Below are 23,602 nucleotides of genomic sequence, written 5' to 3'. Positions count from 1 at the left end.
AGTTAATATTTAATGAAAACACAACGCTGAATGAAGTTAATTAGTGTTATTAGATTTCTTTTCAAAAGAAGGTGTTCCTGCTCAACTGAAAGATGCAAAGCAACAGAATGATATCAGCTTTTTACAGAAGAGAATATATTCAGATGTAACCCCTTTGTAACACAAGCATTTTGATTAGTAACTGTAATTTAATTACGTAGGTTTTTTTCAGTAACAGTAATAGATTACAATTACAAAATAATCCATTACTGTTACTGCCTGCTATGATAAGTAATAAGGTTTGTCCTGAATCCATCCTACATGCTCATTCTCTACAGTATTTACTGTATACCAATGGTCATAACATAATATACTGTTTTAGTATATAATAAAAATAAATCAACATATATCAATATATAACAATTTATTTACATTATTCCAGCATGTTAAAAAATTGGCCCTATTTAGTAGTTTCATACTGTATACCGTATACTTTTACTATAGACGTGTGCATGTGAGTGTGTGTTGCGATCACTAACCTGGTTGTGTGTTAGGTGGCGGTCCTGTCTTAGGTGGAGCCAAAGTTGTGTTGTACATGGCTGTATCTGAAAGGGCAGATGGCACACAGCTGATAAGACACCAATTATTGATATTAAATCACAGCATCAACTGATTTCAATAGTTTCTTTTAGTTAAGAAATCTGAATATTCTAATATAGAGTTTGAATATTGGATATAATATAACAATTTCTTATCTCGTCTAACTAATATACAGTTATACATATACAAACAATGGTAAATTAATATTTACAGTATAATATATAAGAATGTAATACTAGCAGGGGGCATCTTACTGCAGTTACATATCGTACATGCAGTTCTTCAGTCTATACCTGACTGGAAGGTGATCTCACTGAACAACATCCAGGCATCAGCAAAGTAGAACTGGCATTTGATGGCACTGGCCATGTGATTGGCCAGGTTGACTGTGACGAAGCGGGCGCTGGGATTCTTCTCGTCCACCACAGGGCTGAAAGAGAGCGGCGTGGCCTCCCAGTCTGATTCGGAGCGGAAGTGGCACAGCACCTGCCGGAAAGCCTTGACATGCCGGGAAAACATGTTGTTGCAGTGGACCTAGACGTGGGACACATGGAGAGAGTTTTAGTACTGATGAGCGATATAAAAATTGAACACTAAAGAAAAGATTAGTGTGACTTATCAGGAGTATCACCTTCATGGTGGTAAAGTTTCGTGTGCGGTCAAACTCAAACATTATTTCCACATATCCACTGGGGAAGCTTTCATTGTACCAGCCCACGTAGTCATACCCAGGCCACACATTGTAGACGTGACTGTGTGTAAAATCGTCCAGACCACACACTCCATCAGTCAGCTGACCCAGGCCCTCTGTCATACTGAGAAAAATAAAGAGAGTGTAAGAGGCAGGAAACAAGGAGAACCATCCTTTATTTTCAAACGATCATCACCTCTGTCAAAATGTTTTTAACAGGTACAACTATTCAACACCAGGTGGCAGCATTACAAAACAAATTCCTCACTTCTGCTGTTGGCTGTGATATTGTAATATGGGCCATTTTCTTTTCCCTCTGCACTGTTTCCCTGACAGAGGAAAGGAGGTCTGTGTCATGGAAGACATTATTCACCATGCCATAATCCAAACACTAATGTCAACAAAAGACGATTTTTTTCATTCCGGTTTTGAAACTTTGTAAGCACGGTTGACTCAGTCATTCCCATGAGGTATTGCCTAACAGTAAACCACCATGACCCACTCACCGCCGCCTGTCTCTTTGCTTTCACCATGGTGACCAGGCAACAACAAGGTGAGGGGGAAAAGTACTGACGAAGGATGAGAGCAATGATGAAGCAGGGAAGTGGTGTGTGAAAGCAGAAGGAGCTAAGTTGGTGAGGAGGGAACAGCGAAACACACAGAAACACACACACCTGTAGATGACAGCTCCATCATAGACAGAGTCATTGAGGTAAACCGGGTAAGCAGGCGAGGTCATCTGTTCTCCCGCCGGAGCGTTGTACGACACCAGGCCATCTATAAAGAGATGTTGCAATATTGGATTATTAAATAAAGCCCCAGCAACAGGTACAAAATACAGGAAAAAATGATTAGGGGGCTGGTGGTGCTGATCTCTGACTGCCTAGAAAGTTTCAGCAACTACAAATGCAAACGTGGCATGAATCTAGACAAAAGACCAAATTTAAACTTGATTTAGATTTTGAGCCTGAGAACCTGAAATTTGTGGTTAAAGTGAAAGAACAAAAGGAAAAGAACAGAGTTGATGGTGTCAAAGTATCGCTCCTGAACTGGAAACTGTACACAGACAAAAACTGTGATTCGTGCAACACTTTTTGAAAAACAAAAGTATAGTGGTAGTATTGGAAACATTAGCTTAAAGTGGTTATTCAGTACGTTGTCAGTAGTGTTGTTTAAACAACATTGCCCTGCTTGTAATTCAAAGATAAGAGAGAATCAGCTGATCCTGATCTTTTACAGCCTCAGACGTAAGGACCGGGGCCTCAGCTCAGTTGTGATCTTTGCTCATCCGTCCTAACGTATCCTCTATTTTCTCATCAGTCATCAGTCTGAGTCGCCACCTCAGCATCATCTTACCCAGCCATTCACAGCCATAGAGCTCCACTCTCATGCAGACATTCATGGAGTGGTCAGTGACCGGCATGAAGCGGACAAAGCGAGCGATGATGGGCGGCTCCAGGTCCTTGAGTACAATGTCGTAGGCGTTTCTGTTTCCTTCAATCACCTGCACATAAAACAAACACACCTTGATCACTAACGATTAAGAAAGACTGAATATGCATGATAGTAAAGTCATGACCTCTTTATATCATTTAAAGATAATGAAAGAATATTGATTTATTTCAGTATCTCTATTATCTCTTTAAACACAGTCATACCAGGTAGAGGCAATGATAGGCCATAAAAATATGACCATGCATCTTTATCAGAAGTTTGTTACAAAGGTCAGAATAGATTATACAGTGACAACCAAACCAGAAGAAAAGGGTTACATCCCAATCAATGCATTGATTGATAAGTTGACTTACCTGTTTGCCCTGTCTGTTTCTCCACGAGATCCAGCGGCTTCCATCGCGACTGTACTTAATCTTGTACATCTGGGCGAACTCATTACCAATGCCTCCAGCGTGTCGACCCTGGGTGCCCACAAGGGTGATGAAGTGGAGCGAGCGCAGGTCAATCTGGAGGAACTCCTTCAGGTTGTCTGGCTCGACCGTTATCTCCGGACACCACGCGCCATCGCCCTCCTCAAAGTCCAACCTGGAGAGAGACAAATGGAGAGGGAAGGAGGGAAATTGAAATAACAGTGGGTGGATGTTCATATTAGAATTACAGCAGGAAAGGGAAAAGCGCAAGGGAGAAGAAGAATTAGGACAGGATGGGAAGGGAAAGGTGAGTGGAAAGTAGAAGTGAGTGCGGTGGTGGATTTCAGTTCTTACGGCCCGTTATGAAAACACCTCGGTGAGAGCCTGTGTCGTAAATTCTTAAAGTGTTAATTTTGGGCAAGGGGCTGGAAGGGGAGAGGGGGAGCTGGGCGAGACAGAAAACACAGCCAGGATGGATGGGGAAAGTGTATTACATCATTATCCTGATAGTTACTGAAGGCCACCCAAGTTTTGCTGAACACACACACACACACACACACACACACACACACACACACACACACACACACACGCGCTTAATCATGTTGCTGCAAGTAGAACTGATACCCCAGCTTGTGGTTTACTGCAAATAAACAAGCACAGGCACCTTATGGTATAAACCACCCACACACATACTCATTATCAGGGTAAACATACTATGAAGCATGCTTGAGAGTTTGCGTCTATGCGCATGTGAGTGTGTATATATGTGTGTGTGTGTGTGTGTGTGTGTGTGTGTGTGTAAGACTTACCTGCCATATCTAGCAGCAGTGGATTCGGACCACTGGCTGGAGGCAGAGATGTCCTCGTCCTGTATCTGCCCTCCTGACATGCCCAAAGGATACCGACACACACCTGTGACACAACACACACAATTCGTTAAAAGGCTGGAAGAAATAAGCAGACAAGTGGATGAATATGGAAACAACAATGAAGGTCACTGAAAAACCACCAGACGAACATCCTCCATTTGTTCTGCCTTAAACACTATTTACCAAAAGGGGGAAGTGACTAATTACAAGTGCTGTCTTTACAGAGTAGCTTTTTTTGTTTACCGGCACTTTTTTACTACACTCTGAAAGCAGTAATTCTACTGAAACTTACAGTAAGTCCAGTTTTGATTATGTAGTTCTTGAAAAGCCAGAATTACAGGAAGATCTTAGGTTATACTTTTATGACACATTCTGGGAAAATATGACATTTTTGTTTAGTTCCACTTTTTCTTACAAAGAAACCTGTGAAAAAGATTTGTCATGAAAAGAAATCACTGAATTTGACAAAGTCCAGTTGGCAGTGGTGGAAAGTAATAAGTACATTTATTCATATTCAATTGTATCTACATATAATAGCGATGTGCTTGTATGTTACATGATTATCTCAATTTTTATGTTTCTTCATGCTTCTACTCCAGAGGGAATTATTGTGCTTTTTTACTCTCCTACATTCTTATGATTGTTTAGTTACGTGTTATCTTTTAGTTTCAGATTTTAAATACCTAAAATAAGGATAAAAAAATCTGATGTTATGCAGTACAATTTTACTTTTATATTTTAAGTATACTTTGCTATTAATACCTGCATATTTTGACTTGAGGAATATTTTGATTTTAGATTTTTAGCTTCTTTCCGAGTGATTCACAATTTTTTTTTACAGTGTTGTAATGCAACTTTCACTTAAAGGAATGGATGGCATTTTGGGAACATAGCTTTCTTTTTGAAAATGAACAGTTATTTAACACTAGATTAGTGCAGAGCGTTAGCTGCATGCTGGCTAAATGCAAAGTACTAACTCTAGCCAGTAGGTGCTAACTTAGCATCAAGATTGGAAACAGTGGAGAACAGCTAGCCTGGCGCTGCCTGAAGGTAAACATCCAACTACAACCTCTCACTAACTCACTAATTAGCACTCCATATCTAGTTTATTTAACCAGAACAAAAGATAATGTGTAAAAATGTCAAGTTGTAGGACTATTTCTTGGTCAAGCTAAGTGGCTTCAGTGAGTCTTGTCACCTTGCTGGAGTTGAGACTCCAGGCTACATGTATGCTAAGCTAAGCTAACTGTCTCTTGGCAGTAGCTTTGTAAGCAACAGACAGATTTGAGAGAGATGTCAGTTTAACTCACAGTGAATAAGTATACTTTCAGAAAAAGACTCTGAATCCTTCTTCCCCCACTGCCAGCTGGCAGGGTACACTAAAATTGTACTCTTATTACTTTGTATTGTACTGATACCAGGATCTCACAGGGGCCTCTTGACAGCGATGTTATGGAACAAAGTATCTGTTACTCAAACTCTTTTTCTTCAACTTGATTAATAATTAAGTATATAACAGCAAGATATTTGAGCAGTCTTTCTACCCCTGGTATTTACCTGCTGAAACAAGCAGCTCCCTTCGCTTCACTCAGACCAACCACAGCGCTGGTCGGTGCTGAAAATTCAAAACCTTACTCAAACATTCACCAGACGCTCTCAGACATTTCTAAGACAGAACTACTTAATTCCCAGCTCCTGTCAAGAAATCTGCACAATGTGATGGATAGTGCTGGGTGAAGCAGTGGGGAGGTGGTGTGAGAGGACTACACACACACACACACACACACACACATCCAGTCTTTGCACTCAAATTGTGGTTGCTTTATTGAAATAATAAGCTGGATCCATCCAGTGTCTCTTGCCAGTCCAAACAGCACTGGTATCAAGCACATGTACAGGACTTAGTTACTGTGTGTGTGTGCGTGTGTGTGTGTGTGTGTGTGTGTGTGTGTGTGTGTGTGTGGTAAAACTGGCTGGTTCGAGCCCATCCCGCCCCCACTGTGTGGTCAATAGAAGCAATATGCCCTCTGTTTCCTGCATGCCCCTCCACCCCCTCATCCTCCATTTTTTTCTGTCTCCTCTCTGTCCTCTCCTCCTGTGTGGTCTCTCCCCTCTCGCTTTTCTTCTTTCCCCTTCAGTGGCATGAGTTGATTAAAGTTAACACAGTGATTTGGAAAATCTTCATCTCATTAAGACTCAGTGGGTTAGCGGCTAACTGAGCGCGACACAGCCAACGTGGTATCTATCAACTTTTACAAGACTCTCAATTAATTTACAGATTCCTAGGTGGAAGGGGAAAAATGAAAGGGCACTTTTCCACCATGTGTTATCAACAGGGTTGGGTTGTTTTGATCTGACACTGATAAATCCACCTAACAGGATATGACCCCTCGGTAGCCTCATTAATGGATGAAAGGGCCTTTGGAACAACTCGATTTCTGTGTATGTGATAGCATTGGGTTGTGGCTTTCAGTGGGGCCAGAGGCAGAAGTTAAAGCAGGTCTGACCCTGTTCGCCTGGCCCCTTGTCTCACAGAAAAACCTTTGAGAAGATGCCAGCAACAGCAGAGCTGGAGGTTCAAGGCCCTCTCTGTCTCTCTCCTGCTCTTTCTTTCCTCTCTTTTCTCTCCCTGTGATTCTCTCTTCCTCTTTTCTTGATCTCCTCCAAATATTTGCTCAAAAGTCAAGATGTGGAAACCCCTAAAGGGTTGGGACTGGGACTCATGACCTGATACACCGCTCACATGTCTGCGCGCGCACACGCACACACACACACACACACACAGCGAAAAGCAAAAAGCAGGCGTAGATGCAACCACACACATGCATGCAGGCTTCGTCTTGGCAGTGACACAATGACAGCTTGAAGGAGGCACAAACAAAAACTGTTCCAGATGTCTACATTCGCCTCCTCTGTCCTCCTTTCATCTTGTCCTCTCTAACCTTTGTTCCACACTGCCCTCTTCACTTCAGCCCTCATCATTTATCTCTAACTGTTTACACCCCTCCCCTCCGCTCCCCTCCACTCCTATTTTTCTCCTCACACCAGATCGCATTGGCTATAAGCAGACCACATCAACCAAAACCATCTCACTCATCTCATATTCTCTGCATATTAGTGGTATCCTTGGCTACGTAATTATAAAATCATTTCAATGATAGGTGCGGTGCTTGAACTGCACGTATGATAGCTGCAGTAAAACACAAATCGTCAGAACCTGCTTCAAGTGCAACAGCAAAGATCTCCAGCAAATGATTTAAAATCAAATCAGGTCAGGATAAGATGACAAAGAACGCCAATATTTGAAAAATAAGTGGAACATTAGGAATGATAATATCTGGCATCTAGTAGCTAAAACGTTGTATCTGTCCTTGGGTTACAGGGTTGCTATTGCAGGCCAGTCCAGCTAGAGGTTATGGGGTTTGAGGTGGTTGGCGTTCCTGCACTTAAAAGCAGCCAGCAGAGGTGAAGAGTGTAAACAAGCATTGAGACGGAGAATGAGATGAGCACAGCGCAGCGGCTCCTCTTTTACTCCTACTGTCTCCACACTAGGATGAAACATTGTCAAAAATCCAAAAGGTACTCTTAGTGGAAATGCTGGGATCATTATGTGTTTGTCATGTGGTATGAGGTGGTGACATAAGTTTTCTATGAAGTCTTGCCAGAAATATACAGTGATACAGACCACAGACAGTGCAACATCACCACTTGGGGAAAACACAGCAATTGCCTGGGACATAATTGATGAAAATAGGAGTCATTATCAGAGTCTTTAACCACATCCTATGAGAGTCCAAGAGAGAGAGAAATGGGTTTCAGTATATCATGCCGGATGACCGCTCTTCCAAATGTTGGTTTTTGCTGTGTTTATTTATCTACCCAACCCACTCAGAGGTGACCCCTGGGGTGAGCTGTGGGGTCAGTCGAGTGTGTGCATTTGGACACATGCACACATACGCAGATTTACCCCCACACAACACAAGACACACACCAACCCCACCACCCTTCTGGCTTCACATTTGGCCACAGAATCTAAAAATATCACCCCAGAAAAAGGTGGAAAAATACCAGCCTTGTGTGGTGGAGGAATAGAAAGAGAGAGAGAGAGAGAGAGAGAGAGAGAGAGAGAGAGAGAGAGAGATGAAGGAGTAACGGACCAAACCCCCTCTCCCACTACTGAAAGGCAGGTTTGTTCTGTGGTGTTTGCTGTCCAACCACTGACTCCAAATACACACACACACACACACACACACACACACACACACACACACACACTGTAAGCATGCAAGTTGCTGTTCACATCTGCTACATAATACCTGTCCGTTATATGTCAGGCGTTGTAGAGGGTTGAAGAGCAGCCACTGTGGCCACAAGTGGGAATTATGAAATTACAGCTCAAGACCCTTTTTAATCAGTTGCTTTAAAGCTGCGCTAATCAATATTTGTACATTCACAATGGCTCATCCTACTACATGCAATATGAAAGGGGTCACCTGTAGTGATGAACCAACACCCGAATTATCACCAATCCCTGCAATTCGAACAAGTTCTATGGAGCTTTTCACTCTGAGCTACTTGTTTTGGTTTTTACGGCCTGCAAATCATCATCAATTTTTAAATTTCATTCATTGTCACAGCTGTCATTAGTAAAAAAAAAAATCAACTAAACCCACAGGAATCTATATGCTCACCACAAAAACAAACAGCAGACAGACAAAGTTAGCAGCTAGCTAGTCTCATTTAGCTAAAAGAGCCAGAGCTAGCTGAAGAGCCAAATATTTCTCTGAGGAGTTTGGTGACACCAAAACAGAGCTAAAAGGACAGAAAATTTTGGACTTTTATTCATCAGGTGGCTAGAAACACGACTCCATTAATGCAAATTTTTTCTTTCGTCTGCTAGATGTGTAACTAGACAACTGTTAGCGAACACCACAACAACTTTATAATGCATTAATATGTTAGTGTTGTGTTTAGACCTTGTTTTGCTGCTGCCTCCAAGCGGCCAGAAAATTTTACTGCTTCCAAGACATTCAGTTACGGTTTGCTTAAAATTTAACATAATGATTATCTGGGATTTGTCTGAACATAACATAGAAGTAGCGCAAGTATAAGAAGTTAATATAATCAGCAAATTGACTCAGTATTGTCGACACACGCAATATGTAATTAAAGTTTGTTCAAAATGGCTAACATTAGCTACCTGAAGTCGCTGGTCATACCAGAGCAAGTAAGAGTGTAGCAGCAAAACTTAAATGAAGCAAGGATGCATTTCATTGCAATGAAGTCAACTTTTGATTGGTAAGAGGAATATTATTTCTTCATTCAGTCTAACTTTAAAGTTATTACAGTGATGTATGATTCTGACGATTGAAAGAGAAAGCTCTAATGCATTCATTCATTCCTTCAGGATTTATTCGAAACATCCTCATGGGAAGTAGCCCACACAATAATAATACTGCATGATATTTGGCTGCTCTGCCCAGGCCTGCGTTCATGTCCACACCTCCTCCTCTCTCTCCACAGTGAAATAAAGTTCGCCCACTCACGAGTAAAATGGGAAAGACAGGGATGGTATAACTCCATTGCTTGGGAATTTTAAACAGGGGAAAGTTGGCATCACTCAACATCTCAGCTCTACTAAATTCAGCCATGAATATTTCCAGACTGTGGAAAAATGACCCTCTTCTCAATGCAGCAGAACTAAAGCATTAGGCAGAATTATAGGTGTATATACCCTGCTTCCATATATTAGAGCGGGTTGCGATTTGAGCTTTTAGTGACACTGGAGGTGATCATTGTTGGTTTCTGAGTGGAGAAAATCCTTGGGTCAGATTTTAAATACAAAACTTTGTCTTAAATGGTGAACTTGTTGAACTTTGACCATGATCAGATGCACAAACAGTCCTTTCCATGACTTATGAGTGGTCAAATACTGGGAAACGCACACCACACACACTCGCACAGACACACACACACTCGTACAGACACACACACACACACACACACACACACACACACACACACACACACACACACACACACGAGTGCTGGGGAGAAAGACAGAGCTTATTTCAATGGACTTTCCTGCTGTCAGAATGTCTGGTATGCATTAGCCACAGACTCCAGTGGGATAGCTGGATCCACAGCATGCGTGTGCATGCACACAAACACACACAGACACACACACACACACATGCATGGACGCACTGACAAAAACAAGGAAAGAAGAGAGACAAGAGAGAGAAGTCCCACTGGGGTCAAACACTTACATCCTTAATTAAGTGTAGTTGAGAAGAGGTCTCATAAAATATAGAATTTTTCGGTGCTGAATGCTAAATGCTACAATATCTACAAGTTTGTGTAGGGAATCTTAAATGTTAAAGGCATCTTATGTTACATTCACATCTAATTAAATAGGTCAGAAATGTAGCTATTAACATATACAGACATATGCATGAAAGCAACCACAGCATGAACACACTCTTTTACTTGAAAACTCCCTCTATAAACACTCTCTATGATCTCTATCTCACTCGCTCTTTCTGTTTCTCCCCCCGCTTTCTTTAAACTCCTTATAAAACACTCTTTCACTCTGTTAGTTTTGGCTCAAAGAACATATGAATGTCAAATAGGGTGAGCCAGGTTTGAAAGTGTGTTAAAATGTGTGTGTGTTTTTGTGCAAAATATGGATAAACACTCTAGAAAACAACTGTTGTTAAAAATCTCCATGTTCAAACATAAGAATGTAACGTTTGTAGTTTTCCGTCTGGACCAGAGCAGAAAACCCCTTCAGCACAGCTTTAAATATGGCTGTCATCATGACCTCATGTTTGCTTTTATTTTCATACTTTCTCAAAATGTAAGTGGGTTTACAGTTTTAAAAACATTGAAGAAATATCATGTTTAAAGTTTTATTTTGAAAGTGGAAGTGGGGTGGAGTAAGGCGGGAGGATGTGGAAGTGATGGGGCATTTTTTTTCCACAGTTATTTTTTTTTTCTTTGTAAGAACTACTTGGCAGAGTGAGATCAGTGTGACCTGTAAACTGTGTTGAACTTTTTTTTTTTTTTTGACAAAACCATCATTAATAACTGTTTAGATCTGAGTCTATTCATTCATTATCCTTTCAACAATAAGTAAAACTCAAACCGATGACAGACGCTTTGTGACTGAAATCATAAACAGTAGCCAGTTGAGGGTTTTTACTGGCAAATATGTCCTGTATTTCTAAAATTTCAACAATAACCAAAACCCTCTCTTTGATTCCTGCTTGATTCTGTCTCTACCCACCAAATGTTGCTACTCTATATCCTTGTAAAAAAAAAATTAGTCCGTTTTCATTGACATCACAAAAACCACCCGTACAGTGGCGGGAGAGCTGGAGAAAAACGTGCATGCTGGGATCAGAGTGGCCAAACCAGAGAGAGGGGACCACATGGCTCCCACAAAGCAGCACTTATCCAAAATCTGAATCAGTCACAGTCTGGACTACCGGACTGCAGCACCAAACCCCAAGACACTACCCAAAACTCACAAAATCATTTTATAGTATTCACAAAGTCTTGAATATGATCTCATTGCAATGTGAGACTTGAACACAGCCGCCCAGATCCTGGAAAATGGAAGATGTAGTTTGCCGTCTTATGGCAGCGCATACCTGGGTTGACCTGTGACGTGACGGCTGCTAACAGGTAGAGGAGGATGAGCAGGAGGAAGTGAATGTCCCACAGGTGCTTCATCCCAAACACATGCACAGAGACAAGCTTCCAATCTGAAAGACAAGATGGAAACACAAAATGTCAGTGACACAGTTTAATATATAGCTCGACCACAAGGATAAAACCGTTAAAAATAGTTTGGTATATAAGGTGCAGCATGAACACATTTTAATTTGTATTTACTCCTCTGTATTCATGGGAACCAAACATTTGTGTAGATATATAAGGGGAAAATTGGGGTTTAATTAGAAGCATGTTTTTATTTCACTCAATAAAAGACATAATAATTGCCACCTACCAGTGGAATTTCCATTAATTCACTGCTTTATCACTCTATGAGAAAAGGCCTATTAAATTCTAACTGTGGTGATATTTCAGTATCAGTCGTACACGACAGAATAGTCTCAGTTCATATTCAATTAAAATGCAGGTTTCTATTTTGTAAGTTTTCATAACGCACATTAACTGTTGGAATAAATGATGAACGAGTGAATGAATAAATGAAACGACAAATGATGGCGGAAGAGGGGAAAGAGACACTGAGACACTGAGTCACAGACATGACTTCAGCTGGACAGACGCAGCGCCAACAAGCCGCCTCCAACTGACCACTTAGTCCAACAGCAGAGAAAAACAACTAGCTTCAACTCGTTTCTGTCCATATTTCATTTATGATTTCACTGCACTAATCTAGAAGCACAAAAACAATGGACAAACAAGTAAATGCGGACATCTTTGTTAGCTTCGCGTAAAAACTTTGCTTATTAAATGTTTACATTGGGAATAAAAGATTTCTCTCTCTGACATTTGCTTCACCTTGTGTTGTTATCTGATCGTTGCCAAGTTAACTACTGGGAAAGTCAACTGGGGCATTTTTACTGCTGCTCAAAGTCTCTGTTATATAACTGAGGGTCGTTTTAATTGTTCACGTCATGTTAATCACAACTTCTGTAACAGAATTATACAGACACCTCTCATTTCTGATATTAGTTAGAAAGAAACTTGTTTTTTTTTAATGCTTTCTTGATATTTTAGCTACTGTGTAATGATTGTGAATATTTATTGTTGTACAGGCAACAGGCCCCAATTTAAATACTAAAAGACATGGCCAAAGCAGGGTTATCTAAACCCAATTACACGTGACACAAAACAAAACTACCAGAGCACTGTGGGAATTTTCACAAGACACGAGAGTCTGTGTGTGTGTGTGTGTGTGTGTGTGTGTGTGTGTGTGTGTGTGTGTTAGACATTTCCTGGTGTTCATCACTGGCCAAAAACAACATTTTCCTGACATCTCTCCATTGAAATAACAGAAGAATCAGCAGGATGGCGCTCAGACCTCTAGCACTTGGGTCTGGACAATAGGACGAGACTGGGCCACAGTACAAGCCCTCATTCACATACGGTTAAATCAGCTGTCAATGGCTGTACTGTATTATAACAGCCCTATTCCTAAAATCTCATATACATTGGGCCTCCACCAGCAGTAACATTGTCTGCTAACACTCCAGTTGACCTCTGTCCAAATGAACCTCTGACATATATGAAATGCAGGTTCACATCTGCTGCAATCTGTCCTTGGGAAACAAATCCAGACGTGTTGATTTTGAGGTCATGCCCAAATTTACTTTATTTTTGAATAGCATTGGTAAACTTGTAAAGATACCTGATATTAAATAACAAATTCCTCAGCTGGATTGGACATGTGCATTTGGAAATATAACACTAATCTTTCTTTAATTAAGAAGTGCTCAAGGATACCTTTAAAGTAAACCTGTAGTAAAAATGACCTCAAACTCAAAACACTCTCGTGCGACCAGTGTTGATGAATTTTGTGGCACTAATTACAACCTGACTTGCCTCTTTCTTTGTGTCCCCTACATATAATATCACTGCTTTTCTTGCTTCCATTTCCTGCAGCTTCAGGTTACAGCCACTTCCCACTGAGACCCCTTTACTAAACTTAACTCCTCTTGGCTTTTCATAGCTAATGAAACACAAACACCCGATGGCTTGTGTGCATTTGGAAGTCAAAAATATGTTTACCATGTGCTGGCCAACATTTATGTAAAGGCTGCTTGTGTTGTATAAGGGAGGAGAATTGACCTTTGGTTCTACATCTGGAGACTCTCAAAGGACCATACTGCTGTGTGTCTGCATGTTTTAGCTCATTTACTGCAAATCACAGACTTTTTACAGTAGTGCTCACCATTTAGCAAAGCATGCTATAACTGGAGATGGTGGGCAGTCTCTCAGTTGTCAACAATTTTGGTCCAGAGTGAAATATATCCAAAATGACTGGCTTGATGACCGTAATACGTAGCATAGACGTAAATGGTTCCCAGAGGATGAATTCTTCTGACTCTGGTGTTCCCTCCACTTCTCATCATCACGTCTACTCAAACACTTAACGACAGGATATATCAGAACCTCATAAACCAAATTCACACCAGCCTCAGCTGCGCTTTGAGATCAATCGTATCATACATAGCATTGCTATAAAGCTGCTGTTAACATGTGAATATGTTAAATGTTCACATGCTATATTTAGCATTACCCTCCAAACACACTGGTCTTTGAGCACAGTTAACTCGGCACAGCTGAGCCTAACAAGCTTAGTCTAATGTGTCCTTACATGACCACCACACCAAGGAAAAGCGTTTTAATTTTAGACAATAACATGGCCTTTCCTCTGGCACCACCCTCACACCAAATGTTACATGTCATGCTCCACTAGTGGTGAGGATGTAACACTAACACAGTTGTTTTTCCTCCGTCCACTGCATTGCATAAGTATGACAGCCTCATGACACCACTGGGTTGGTTACAGACACAGATAGATGTATTTTATTGCCACTTTATTACCATAGGCGTTTTTGGTACATGTCAGTAAAGTACAAAGCACGTACACTTTAATATAGCTTTAAAATTGATAAAAAGCTTTTTTTTCCTACCTTGTAAACCACCACAGGTCTCAGCACGTATCAGTGGAGTAAGAACATCTATTTGTAGAGACTTTGAAATTGCTTAACAATGTAAAGTCTGCCATGTGGTACATTCACATGCAGGTAAAAAGCTCGGATATCTAAGTTTTGACAGTCGGCCAGTCACCAGCGGCGTTACTAAACTATGCTGTTGGAAAATCATACCAACATGACAAATGGAAAACGAAAAAATGGACATAGAGAAAATGAGAATGAGAGTCTGTTTAACAGTCAAGTCTTAAGTCTCAGATGTTGAAGCATCCCACTAGTACATGAACACATCCACCCAGCTTCACTCTTTTCTCTCTGGGGTGATTTTCACACAGCGCTGACATGTACTGAAATCAGTAACTGCCTGGAAGTAAGAGAAAGAAAACTGCTTTTGTCAAATTTAAATGGTAGGTTTTAGAGAGTAGTTGGTTTTAATGTAAAATGTATGTGGTTTCTAGTTGGTTAAATTGGTGGGAAAACTTTTATTTTGGAACTTTTGAAAGCTTTTCCAACAATTTACACCTTATGATGACACATTTCTCACAGTTTCTCTACTTTGTTTTCTCCCCAGAATTACAGCAAATATGAGATCCAAGCCATTGTTGTTATTCTTATGTTCTGAGTATAAGTTAAATTGAGCATAACACAAGAAACTGTCTAGATGGTCAGGGTTTAGTGATTGTTAAACTGCGGATTTCCTGTGTATCAGTTGTATTGCTACTGCCTCCTTTGGTTGCAGCTGTGTTCTCGATACCTGTATGAAGTGAACAGCTGTTATTCCACAACTGGCTTCTGCTTCGGTAACATCAGCTCAGTCAGCAGCGCTGAAGTTATGGAGGCACAGGTTCACAGTTCTGGAAACTTCTGTTCGTTCTCGGCTTACAGGAATACAGCAGGAAAAACTTATTCGTGCCCTATCTCGCTTTCAAAAATTATCTATTCCAGGATTTTTTCCTTCGCTTATTTAAACCTTCTCAGAGAAAGACTATATATAAATAAAGTAATAAGCTTATAAAAACATTGTTGAATCATCTGAAGGTTTAAATAATAACTCACCGTGTATTCATTGCCTTTTATTTATTATGCTCTTGCTGTCATTAAACTTTTTTTCCACACAAAGGACCGTTATAATAATTTATATAATATAATTTCATAATGATCTATACTTTATTCCATCAATTATTTCATATTAAGAGGTGCAACGTTTTTGTTTGCACTTCAAAATTCATTCCAACAGCTACATCTTACATTAACAGTTCCTTTTCTCACGTAAGGGTAAAAGAGAGATGGGGTAATGGAGACAGAGGCCCGCAACGAGGAGCAGCTGCACAAACCCTTCAGTCATGAATTTATTCTCATGGCGGAGACAGAGCAGGAAAAAGAAAGGAGATCTAGGTCACATAGGTTTCCCCACCTGTATGTCAGAGCAGAGCACGGAGAGATAGACTGTAGTTTGTCTGAACCTTTGTCATTCAGCGTACAGGAGTGTATACTACGGGACAGTGAATGTTTTTTGAAATTCTTAAAGTTAAACTTTAACTGAGAAGAATTTCTGGAAAAATATCCCCTTCCAGGTGCTGTACGGTGGACATTTCACTGCTAATTAACACCCATCCAGCAGGCTGAGTTTGATTTGTATATGACTGGTCTGAGGTAAACTCTGCGCTCCTGTGTAACCATGGGTTGAGCTCATACTTAGCTGACTAACAAAAAAGTGCTGGCAGTCCAATGTGAGCAGGTACGAGGAGAAAAACAGGAGAAAGAGGAAGTCGAGATGGACGTACCAAGGTGGTGTGTGTCGAAGGAGGAGTAATATGTCCAATGAGGGACACAACTGGTGTCAAAAAAGTATTGTTGGAGGGTCTTAGTAAAAATGTTTTTATTAATAACACTGATTAAAAGTACAGTATATTTGACGTTCACTTTACTACACTGAATTATATTCAGTATACATTATGTATCTTGAAGATGCAGATATGTTGCTCTTAGCAATGCTAGTGCCGTGGGTCGGGGGATGGTGTGTTGGTTACTCCACTCCTCGGTCCTTAGTGCTAATTAGCAAATATTCTAACATGCTAAACTAAGATGGTAAAAGTTAAACCTGCCTAACATCGGCATGTTAGCTTTGTTATTTGCTATTAGCATTTAGCTCAAACTAGCTAAATACAGCCTCACAGAGCCGCTAGTGTGTGGTCATAGACTGTTGAGCTCTAAATTCAGTCAGACCTGAAAGAATCAAAATTGAAAAATTGTTCACACTGCAACACAGCGTACTCCTGCGTCACCTTTATGAAAATAAGTCAGGTCCACTGACACTTTTAAAAGTGCTCAGAATATGAGCAAAAAAAATAAACCTGAGCGGAAAGTGTGTAAAGTAATCAAAACAAGGCCTTTTGAAGTAGAAAAGCCTGTTTGACACTGTTTCACTTTTCCAAGGGGGAATTTTCTCATCAAATGTAAATCGAAGTGTTAAAGGGTTGTGACCAAAGTGAGAAGACACAAGGTCACAGAAACGACCATTACTTCACCAGTTTATAACTATAGAGACTGACAGAGACGTAACAGAGGAGAGTTCAGGTCCCACCTTCACTATGCAGCATCTCCAGACTATGAATTATAAATGTCTGGGCAATAACTCCTAAAGGAAAACTGGCCTCATATATTCCTACTCCAGGAGACTGCTCTGTCCCTCAGTGAAGTATTTTTAGTCACCCGTGTGGTGAGGGGACCCGTGTGTCCAGTCCCTCCAAACGCAATATCAGGATATTATATAACTTTACTAACACATAATTGAGGAGGCTTTTTTTTTTTTTTTTTTTTTTTTTTTTTTTTTTACCACATGTTTGTGTCTTCTTTGGGACAGCACACATTGGTGTTATGTCTAATATATTCAAAGCTCAATCTGTGTTCATAGTACAGCTGCCTATTGATGCCAGGATGGGAAATATTTCTAAAACATAATAGAATTGTTTTGCTAATGTGTGTATGATTTAAAACGACTGATACATTATTACACAAGCTTGGGGCCCCAAAGGCCCTATAAATAATATTTCTGAATTAATTTCACATTATGTACCATTTAGTCTCACAGATTCAAATGTTAACTGTACGCACACATTAACTGAGCTCAGGAAACTTTGACCACCAGGGGTCTGACTGACCACAGACCCCAAGACACCAGCTCCACAGGTCCCATTAGTAATCCCATATTTGGATAATTAAAGTAAAATATGTTTGTTTTATATTCCATTTAAACTTTAATTTGTGTGTATTTGGCAATATGAGTTTAAATGGGTAACGTGTGTGTGTGTGTGTGTGTGTGTGTGCGTGTGTGTGTGTGTGTGTGTGTGTGTGTGTGTGTGTGTGCGTACATTTCTAAAAATACATGTAGAGTCAAAATGAATGGTGAAATGTGTTTGAGCATACCTGCATTAATCATCTACAGTTAGACCTACTTTTCTATATCTGAAAATCTTTTCAAACCAGCATGTTTCAGCATGAAAACAAACCCATATGTGGTAAATGTACCTGAATGTGGTGGCAAATTATTGTATCATCTGTACCAGTCGGAGTTATGGGATGTCATTTCACATTAATTCACAATGTCTCACATGCCAGTTACTCACAGTAATATCTGTGTCCAGATATAGTCAAAGATATCTGCAGCTAAAGCACTCAATCACAGCACCATTCAGACGAAAGAACACACTTTAATCACTCTGACTGAACCTTCGTTTGAATTCAAGCAGCTTAGTGTAAACACCACATGTTATTAGGCAGCAAGCAGAGTTTATTGTATCAACTGGGAGCTGAACGTTCCTGAATAGAACGACTATTGACTTGAATTTCTGCTCCTGGGGGAAAAAAAAGTCTGTGCCCCATAAATATCATCTCTCTCTTGGCTAGTCCAGGAAATGGTGAAGGACAGATATTCCCCTCAGAAACCCACAAACTCACACAGAGCTCAACCAAGAAACACACATTTTACCTACATTTTTTAATCCGAGGGACGATGCGTTAGAGATTCACTGCTGAGCTCCCTAATTATTACAATTCAACTAACTAACTATTCTAGCCACTTTAACAAATATGAAGACTTCACACACCAACATCCACCTCTACGGTTACTCGTCCCACATCCCATGAAACTTGAATCACACTCGTCCCCCTGCAGAACGCTTATATTGCAAACAGGACAGCAGTTTTACTTGTTTGATTCCCAGACTTTCTTGTTTGTATGAATAATTAGATTTTCGTGGGAGGGTCGAGCGCAGCACACAGAGTAACATTGGTGTACCACCAGGTCCTGCACCCTGGGAAAAGTCTGTAAAGTCAACACACAGGTTTACTTGGCTCTGTTCTCTGCCTCTGTCTCTCTCTCACACACACACACACACACACACACACACACACACACACACACACACACACACACACACAAACACACACACACACAGCAGAGTCAACATTTGGGGTTTTACGTGGGCCCCGGCAGAAGAGGAAGCAACCAGCAGAGGTTCAGAGGGTCAAGAACGACCGAACATTTCACCATCCAACCACCAAAAACCGACCCGTATCTGCTGCCGGTAAAGGAGGAGGGTACAGAAGTCTGAAGTTTGTAAAGTTATATCTCTTCTGTCATAATGACACATCCCAAACACGGGTCATAATCTTTGATAATCTGTATGACTTCATATTGATCAAAGTGGGAAATGTAATTAGAATACTTTCATGTGATAAGTTAAGTTAATTTGCAAGTTTGACATTAAAATGTTAGCTGTTGTATTCATGCTTTTACATCTACTCATGCTCTTAATGAATGTAAATTATAATCATAATCAGTGCATCATCATTCTGCATTTTCCTTGTTACCCTGCAGTGAAAATCAGGAGATTATCAAGTCCATCAGTGCAGTTTCAAACCAGTTAGCTAGCTAAACGCTAACGTCAGCGTGCTAATGCTAATGTCAGTGATGAAGCTAACATGTTGATGTAAGCAGGTATAGCGTTTACCATGTTCACCATTTCACTTTACTGTGTTAGCATGCTAAAAATGTGCTAATTAGCGCTAAACACAGCTGAGGCTGATGGGAATGTTATTAGCTTTGCAGGTATTTGGTCACAAACCAAAATACTGGACAAACGACAAATGATGAGCTGGCGGTGACTCAAGATGAAAAGTCGCAGGATCAATAAAGTTATTACAAATAATCCTAAGAGGAACATGAACGTCTGCACAAATCCTCCATCAAACAGCTGTTGAGATATTTCACTCAAAGCCAAAATGTGAAGCTCATGTTGGTTCGAGAGGAGGAGTCAGGGGATCACCAAAGTCATTAGGATTCACCACAATAATATATTAAATTATATTTCACAAGGTTTCCATTTCAAAAATAACTCACCAAACAAATTTAATTACCTCATATTTCACTACATTTTGGGAAAGAATCCAATAATGGTACTATATGAGAGTATGTCAAAGGAAGCACAGATGAAAATTTGCATTTAGCTCTATCTGGTCCAATGATAGGACATCCAGTGGCCTGGTGGTAAATACCCAAACCATATAACCACAATGTACCTACTTCAGTTCCAGCTGCAGGACTGTGTTGCATGTCATAACTCTGTAACCCCCTATCATCTGCCTCTCTAATATCAACTGTCCAATAACGGAAAAAAAACTACTATAAATAAACAGTAAATAATGGTGTATGAGCTGCTAAAAATTGGCAGATCACATTTCACTCAGGTTCGTCTCTGCTACTTCAACCCAGAAATCACGTGTAGGCCTTAGAGCTATAAACCGCATATACAGTATGGGCATGTGTGTGTTTATGTGCGCTGTTGGTGCTGGGCCTGCTGTACAGTATGCCCATATGTTTTGCACCATAACCATCCACATATGCTTCCTATTACATCCTCTTGGTGCTCCCTTAAGACTGTAAAATCACAGGTATTTTATGTTTATGGGAATGCATGAAATCCGAATCACATTTCGCAATCAGACCCAGGTGGAGCCGTGTAAACACATGGCAGTAAAATCTGAGAATGAGGCGCATGTATGTGCATGTAGGCTTACACACACACACACACGCTTAATTAAATTGTCTTGACTAGAAGAGAAAACAATCCTCTATTGTCTGGGTAAGATATGACCCCTGGGGAGAAGTTAATAATAGGATATCACACACCCTCACACAACACGTACACATGTATGTAATGATATACACGGCCGATCTGAGCTGCTCTATGATAGAGTGGATTAGAACAAGACTCTGCTTCATAAGCAAAGGTTTTACAGTGATATGAAACCAAAAGTTAAAAAGCTGAGGTCCTGTGCTGCTTCACAAGCTGCAATACTCTTCATATCAATGGCTTTATATCCAGTGAATCTTGCGACATATTTCTCTCTCTGTACCCACTTCTGCTGTGTCACAAGCAGGTCATAGGTCACACTAAGCTACAGAGCTGCAGGTGATTCCTGTACACTCTCTGCGATGTGATGACTTTCTCCTACCCATATGCTATGTGATAAAGCAAAGGGAGCTCCTGAAACTTCTTTCACTTATAGGTTAGACAAGCTCAAGCAGGAGCACACCTGCTGTAACACCTCGCTGATGGTGCCATTAGGGACTTTTCGTTGCCTGAGGACGTGAACTGTTCAAGCCGGTGTGCAGGTGCTCGTAAAGGCTACCAGCTGATATTTAGAGGCCACAAGGGAGGAAGAAAATGAGAAACTGCAGGAGAAGCTGTAGGCCCACTTACTTCACTTATGAACACTCACAGACAGCACTGTATTTAATCTACCTGCTGAATCCACCAGCAACATTTCAACAAAGACTCATAACTGTTCAATGTGTCTATCGTGCAGTGACCAGGCCTGTGTTTGTTATGTAAGGAGAGTAGCCTAAAATCCTTGACTGGAAATCCATTTTGATTGAATATCCAGGCCCTGAACTTTACAGCTACACTGTCAGATTGGAAAAACAGCAGCCCACGCCAAGAAGCTCTTTTTTTTTTTTCCATTTCCCCCATTAAAGCAAAGGTCCATCCCCAGCACGCCGCTTAAATCAGGAGCACTTGTGCATTCAACTACAACAAGGAAGTGCTTTCTTAAATTTCAACAGGAAAAGTACATCTGAGTTTTTAAACAAAGTATATAACGACTTAAATACCAGCACTGATTATTGCACCTTACATTCACCAGTGAGGGAAGAGCGTTACCTTCACTAAGGACAACATCATATTCTTTTCTGCTCCACTCTGCAGGAAAATAATGAATGAAGTCTGACACTAACAAGGTAACACACAGTGGTGGATTTAAGTAAATGTACAAGAATGTAAGGAGGAGCTAGTTTTAGCTACTTCATATACTGTATACAATATACTAGGGTTGGGCTCTTTCCAAAGGGTCACAAATAAATCTGACCGGTCGTGAGAAGATTAAAGGGAGAGGAAAGAGGAAAAAGTTCTGCTCCACAAATATGTTTTCTTTTTACTTTTATCTAATCTTTTATTTTTGTGTGTGAATACTGGATAATTTGAACAATGAAACAATCTGAAAAGTTTATAGGAGAAACATCTCTGTAGAGCTACGCTACACATTGACAACATGATGCGAGGTCTCAATCAAAAACTGATTTTTTTTTTTTTTGAACTTTCATAAAAAGGTTGGGGATCACTGGTTTTAACTATGACAATGCACTGATTTTTGTAAATGTTGTTTAGTGTAAAATCTGCAAAGTAACCAGTGAGTGCAGCTGACAAGTAAAAAGTAAAGCGCTTGATTAAAAACACTGAAACATTCTGATAAAAATTAGTTGAAAGACCAAAGCGTTGTCCCTACAGCATGATACGTCAGCAGCGACAACTCATTCACTGCCCTGACTGTCATTTGTACACAGTAGAAGTCTGCAGCGTGTCATGAGGTCCTTTTGATGGTGAAATATTACCTCAGATCTTCCCTGACAGCCTGCAATTAGGACAGACAGGGGGAACTGAGACAGTGGAGGTGGAGAGACTGATAATGAGCATCAGACAAACACAAAGAGGCTGCCACATGTAAACAGGAGAGATACAATGAGGAATAACACCAAGGCCACATGTGCAAACACAGAGAAGGATTTAGACAGTGACTACTGAGTGTTACTGTATGTGTGCATCTATCTTTTTGCTCCTAGATAATCATTTGGTTTGGAGATCGATCTGTGTTTAGAATAAGACCGATGACCATATGTCGGTTCAAGCAGCCTTCTCTGTGAGAGGCAACCTTATATTCACTGCATTAATTATTGCAAAATATCACAGAAGCAATTGAATTTGTTGTATTTCCTGTAACTAGAGCTAAATCACCTCTGGTTTAAGAAGTGGACCTCAAGTCGGAGACAAACAAGTAAATGAAACTCAGAAATACGAGGGACAGATGCTCAGTGTTCTTTAGGCTTCATGTAACCTAATCCCCGTCAAACGGTAGGTGATGAGTGATGTGCTGGTTTGGGCAGGGTTGAAGTTCAAGCATGTGCGGGATGCAAAGTCAACAGTGCAGTATTTTAGGGGACGATGTTCCCTGAAATGCCGCTATTTATACCAAATTACAGTAAGCACCTCAGCTAGAGAGAGCACACAGCTGGTTTTCTCTTGCCAGAAGCATTGATTTGAAAACACTTCCAATCAAACAACGTCAGTGTCGAGTTACAGCTACGCTAAGTAAGCAGCGGGTGCCTCCCGTGCAGTACTTTGAATGTGGGGTTGAAATTACAGCCTTTGCTGTGGCGTGTGTTTAAGGTCTGTATGTGAGGATGTCAGTCAGCCTCCAGGCTGTAGACTGGAGGGCTACTAATTGAAATGACATGTTAGAAAGATGCAGTGATAACACACTCCTAATGTGGTTCCATCTGTACTCTCT

At 40.6% G+C, this 23,602-nt stretch overlaps 1 protein-coding gene across 2 annotated transcripts in view; it reads right to left on the bottom strand.

Annotated features, from left to right (window-relative positions):
* Positions 1 to 23,602, bottom strand: part of ddr2a (discoidin domain receptor tyrosine kinase 2a) — a 30,787-nt gene that overhangs the window by 4,640 nt on the left and 2,545 nt on the right. For both annotated transcript variants that reach the window (XM_023404448.2, XM_023404451.2), the window contains exons 2-9: positions 11,663 to 11,776; positions 3,948 to 4,050; positions 3,079 to 3,310; positions 2,627 to 2,774; positions 1,945 to 2,047; positions 1,211 to 1,394; positions 873 to 1,113; positions 519 to 584 (exon numbers count right to left, since the gene is read on the bottom strand). In XM_023404448.2, the coding sequence (XP_023260216.1) occupies positions 519 to 584; positions 873 to 1,113; positions 1,211 to 1,394; positions 1,945 to 2,047; positions 2,627 to 2,774; positions 3,079 to 3,310; positions 3,948 to 4,050; positions 11,663 to 11,744 (1,159 nt within the window). In that variant the 5' untranslated portion in view covers positions 11,745 to 11,776. The remainder of the gene's footprint in view (positions 1 to 518; positions 585 to 872; positions 1,114 to 1,210; positions 1,395 to 1,944; positions 2,048 to 2,626; positions 2,775 to 3,078; positions 3,311 to 3,947; positions 4,051 to 11,662; positions 11,777 to 23,602) is intronic.

Source organism: Seriola lalandi, unplaced genomic scaffold (assembly GCF_002814215.2).
Source record: "Seriola lalandi dorsalis isolate HSWRI2012SDOR001 ecotype SW California unplaced genomic scaffold, Sedor1 jcf7180002054244, whole genome shotgun sequence".
NCBI classification, from domain to species: domain Eukaryota; kingdom Metazoa; phylum Chordata; class Actinopteri; order Carangiformes; family Carangidae; genus Seriola; species Seriola lalandi.
This window is presented reverse-complemented; position numbering and strand designations above follow the sequence as displayed.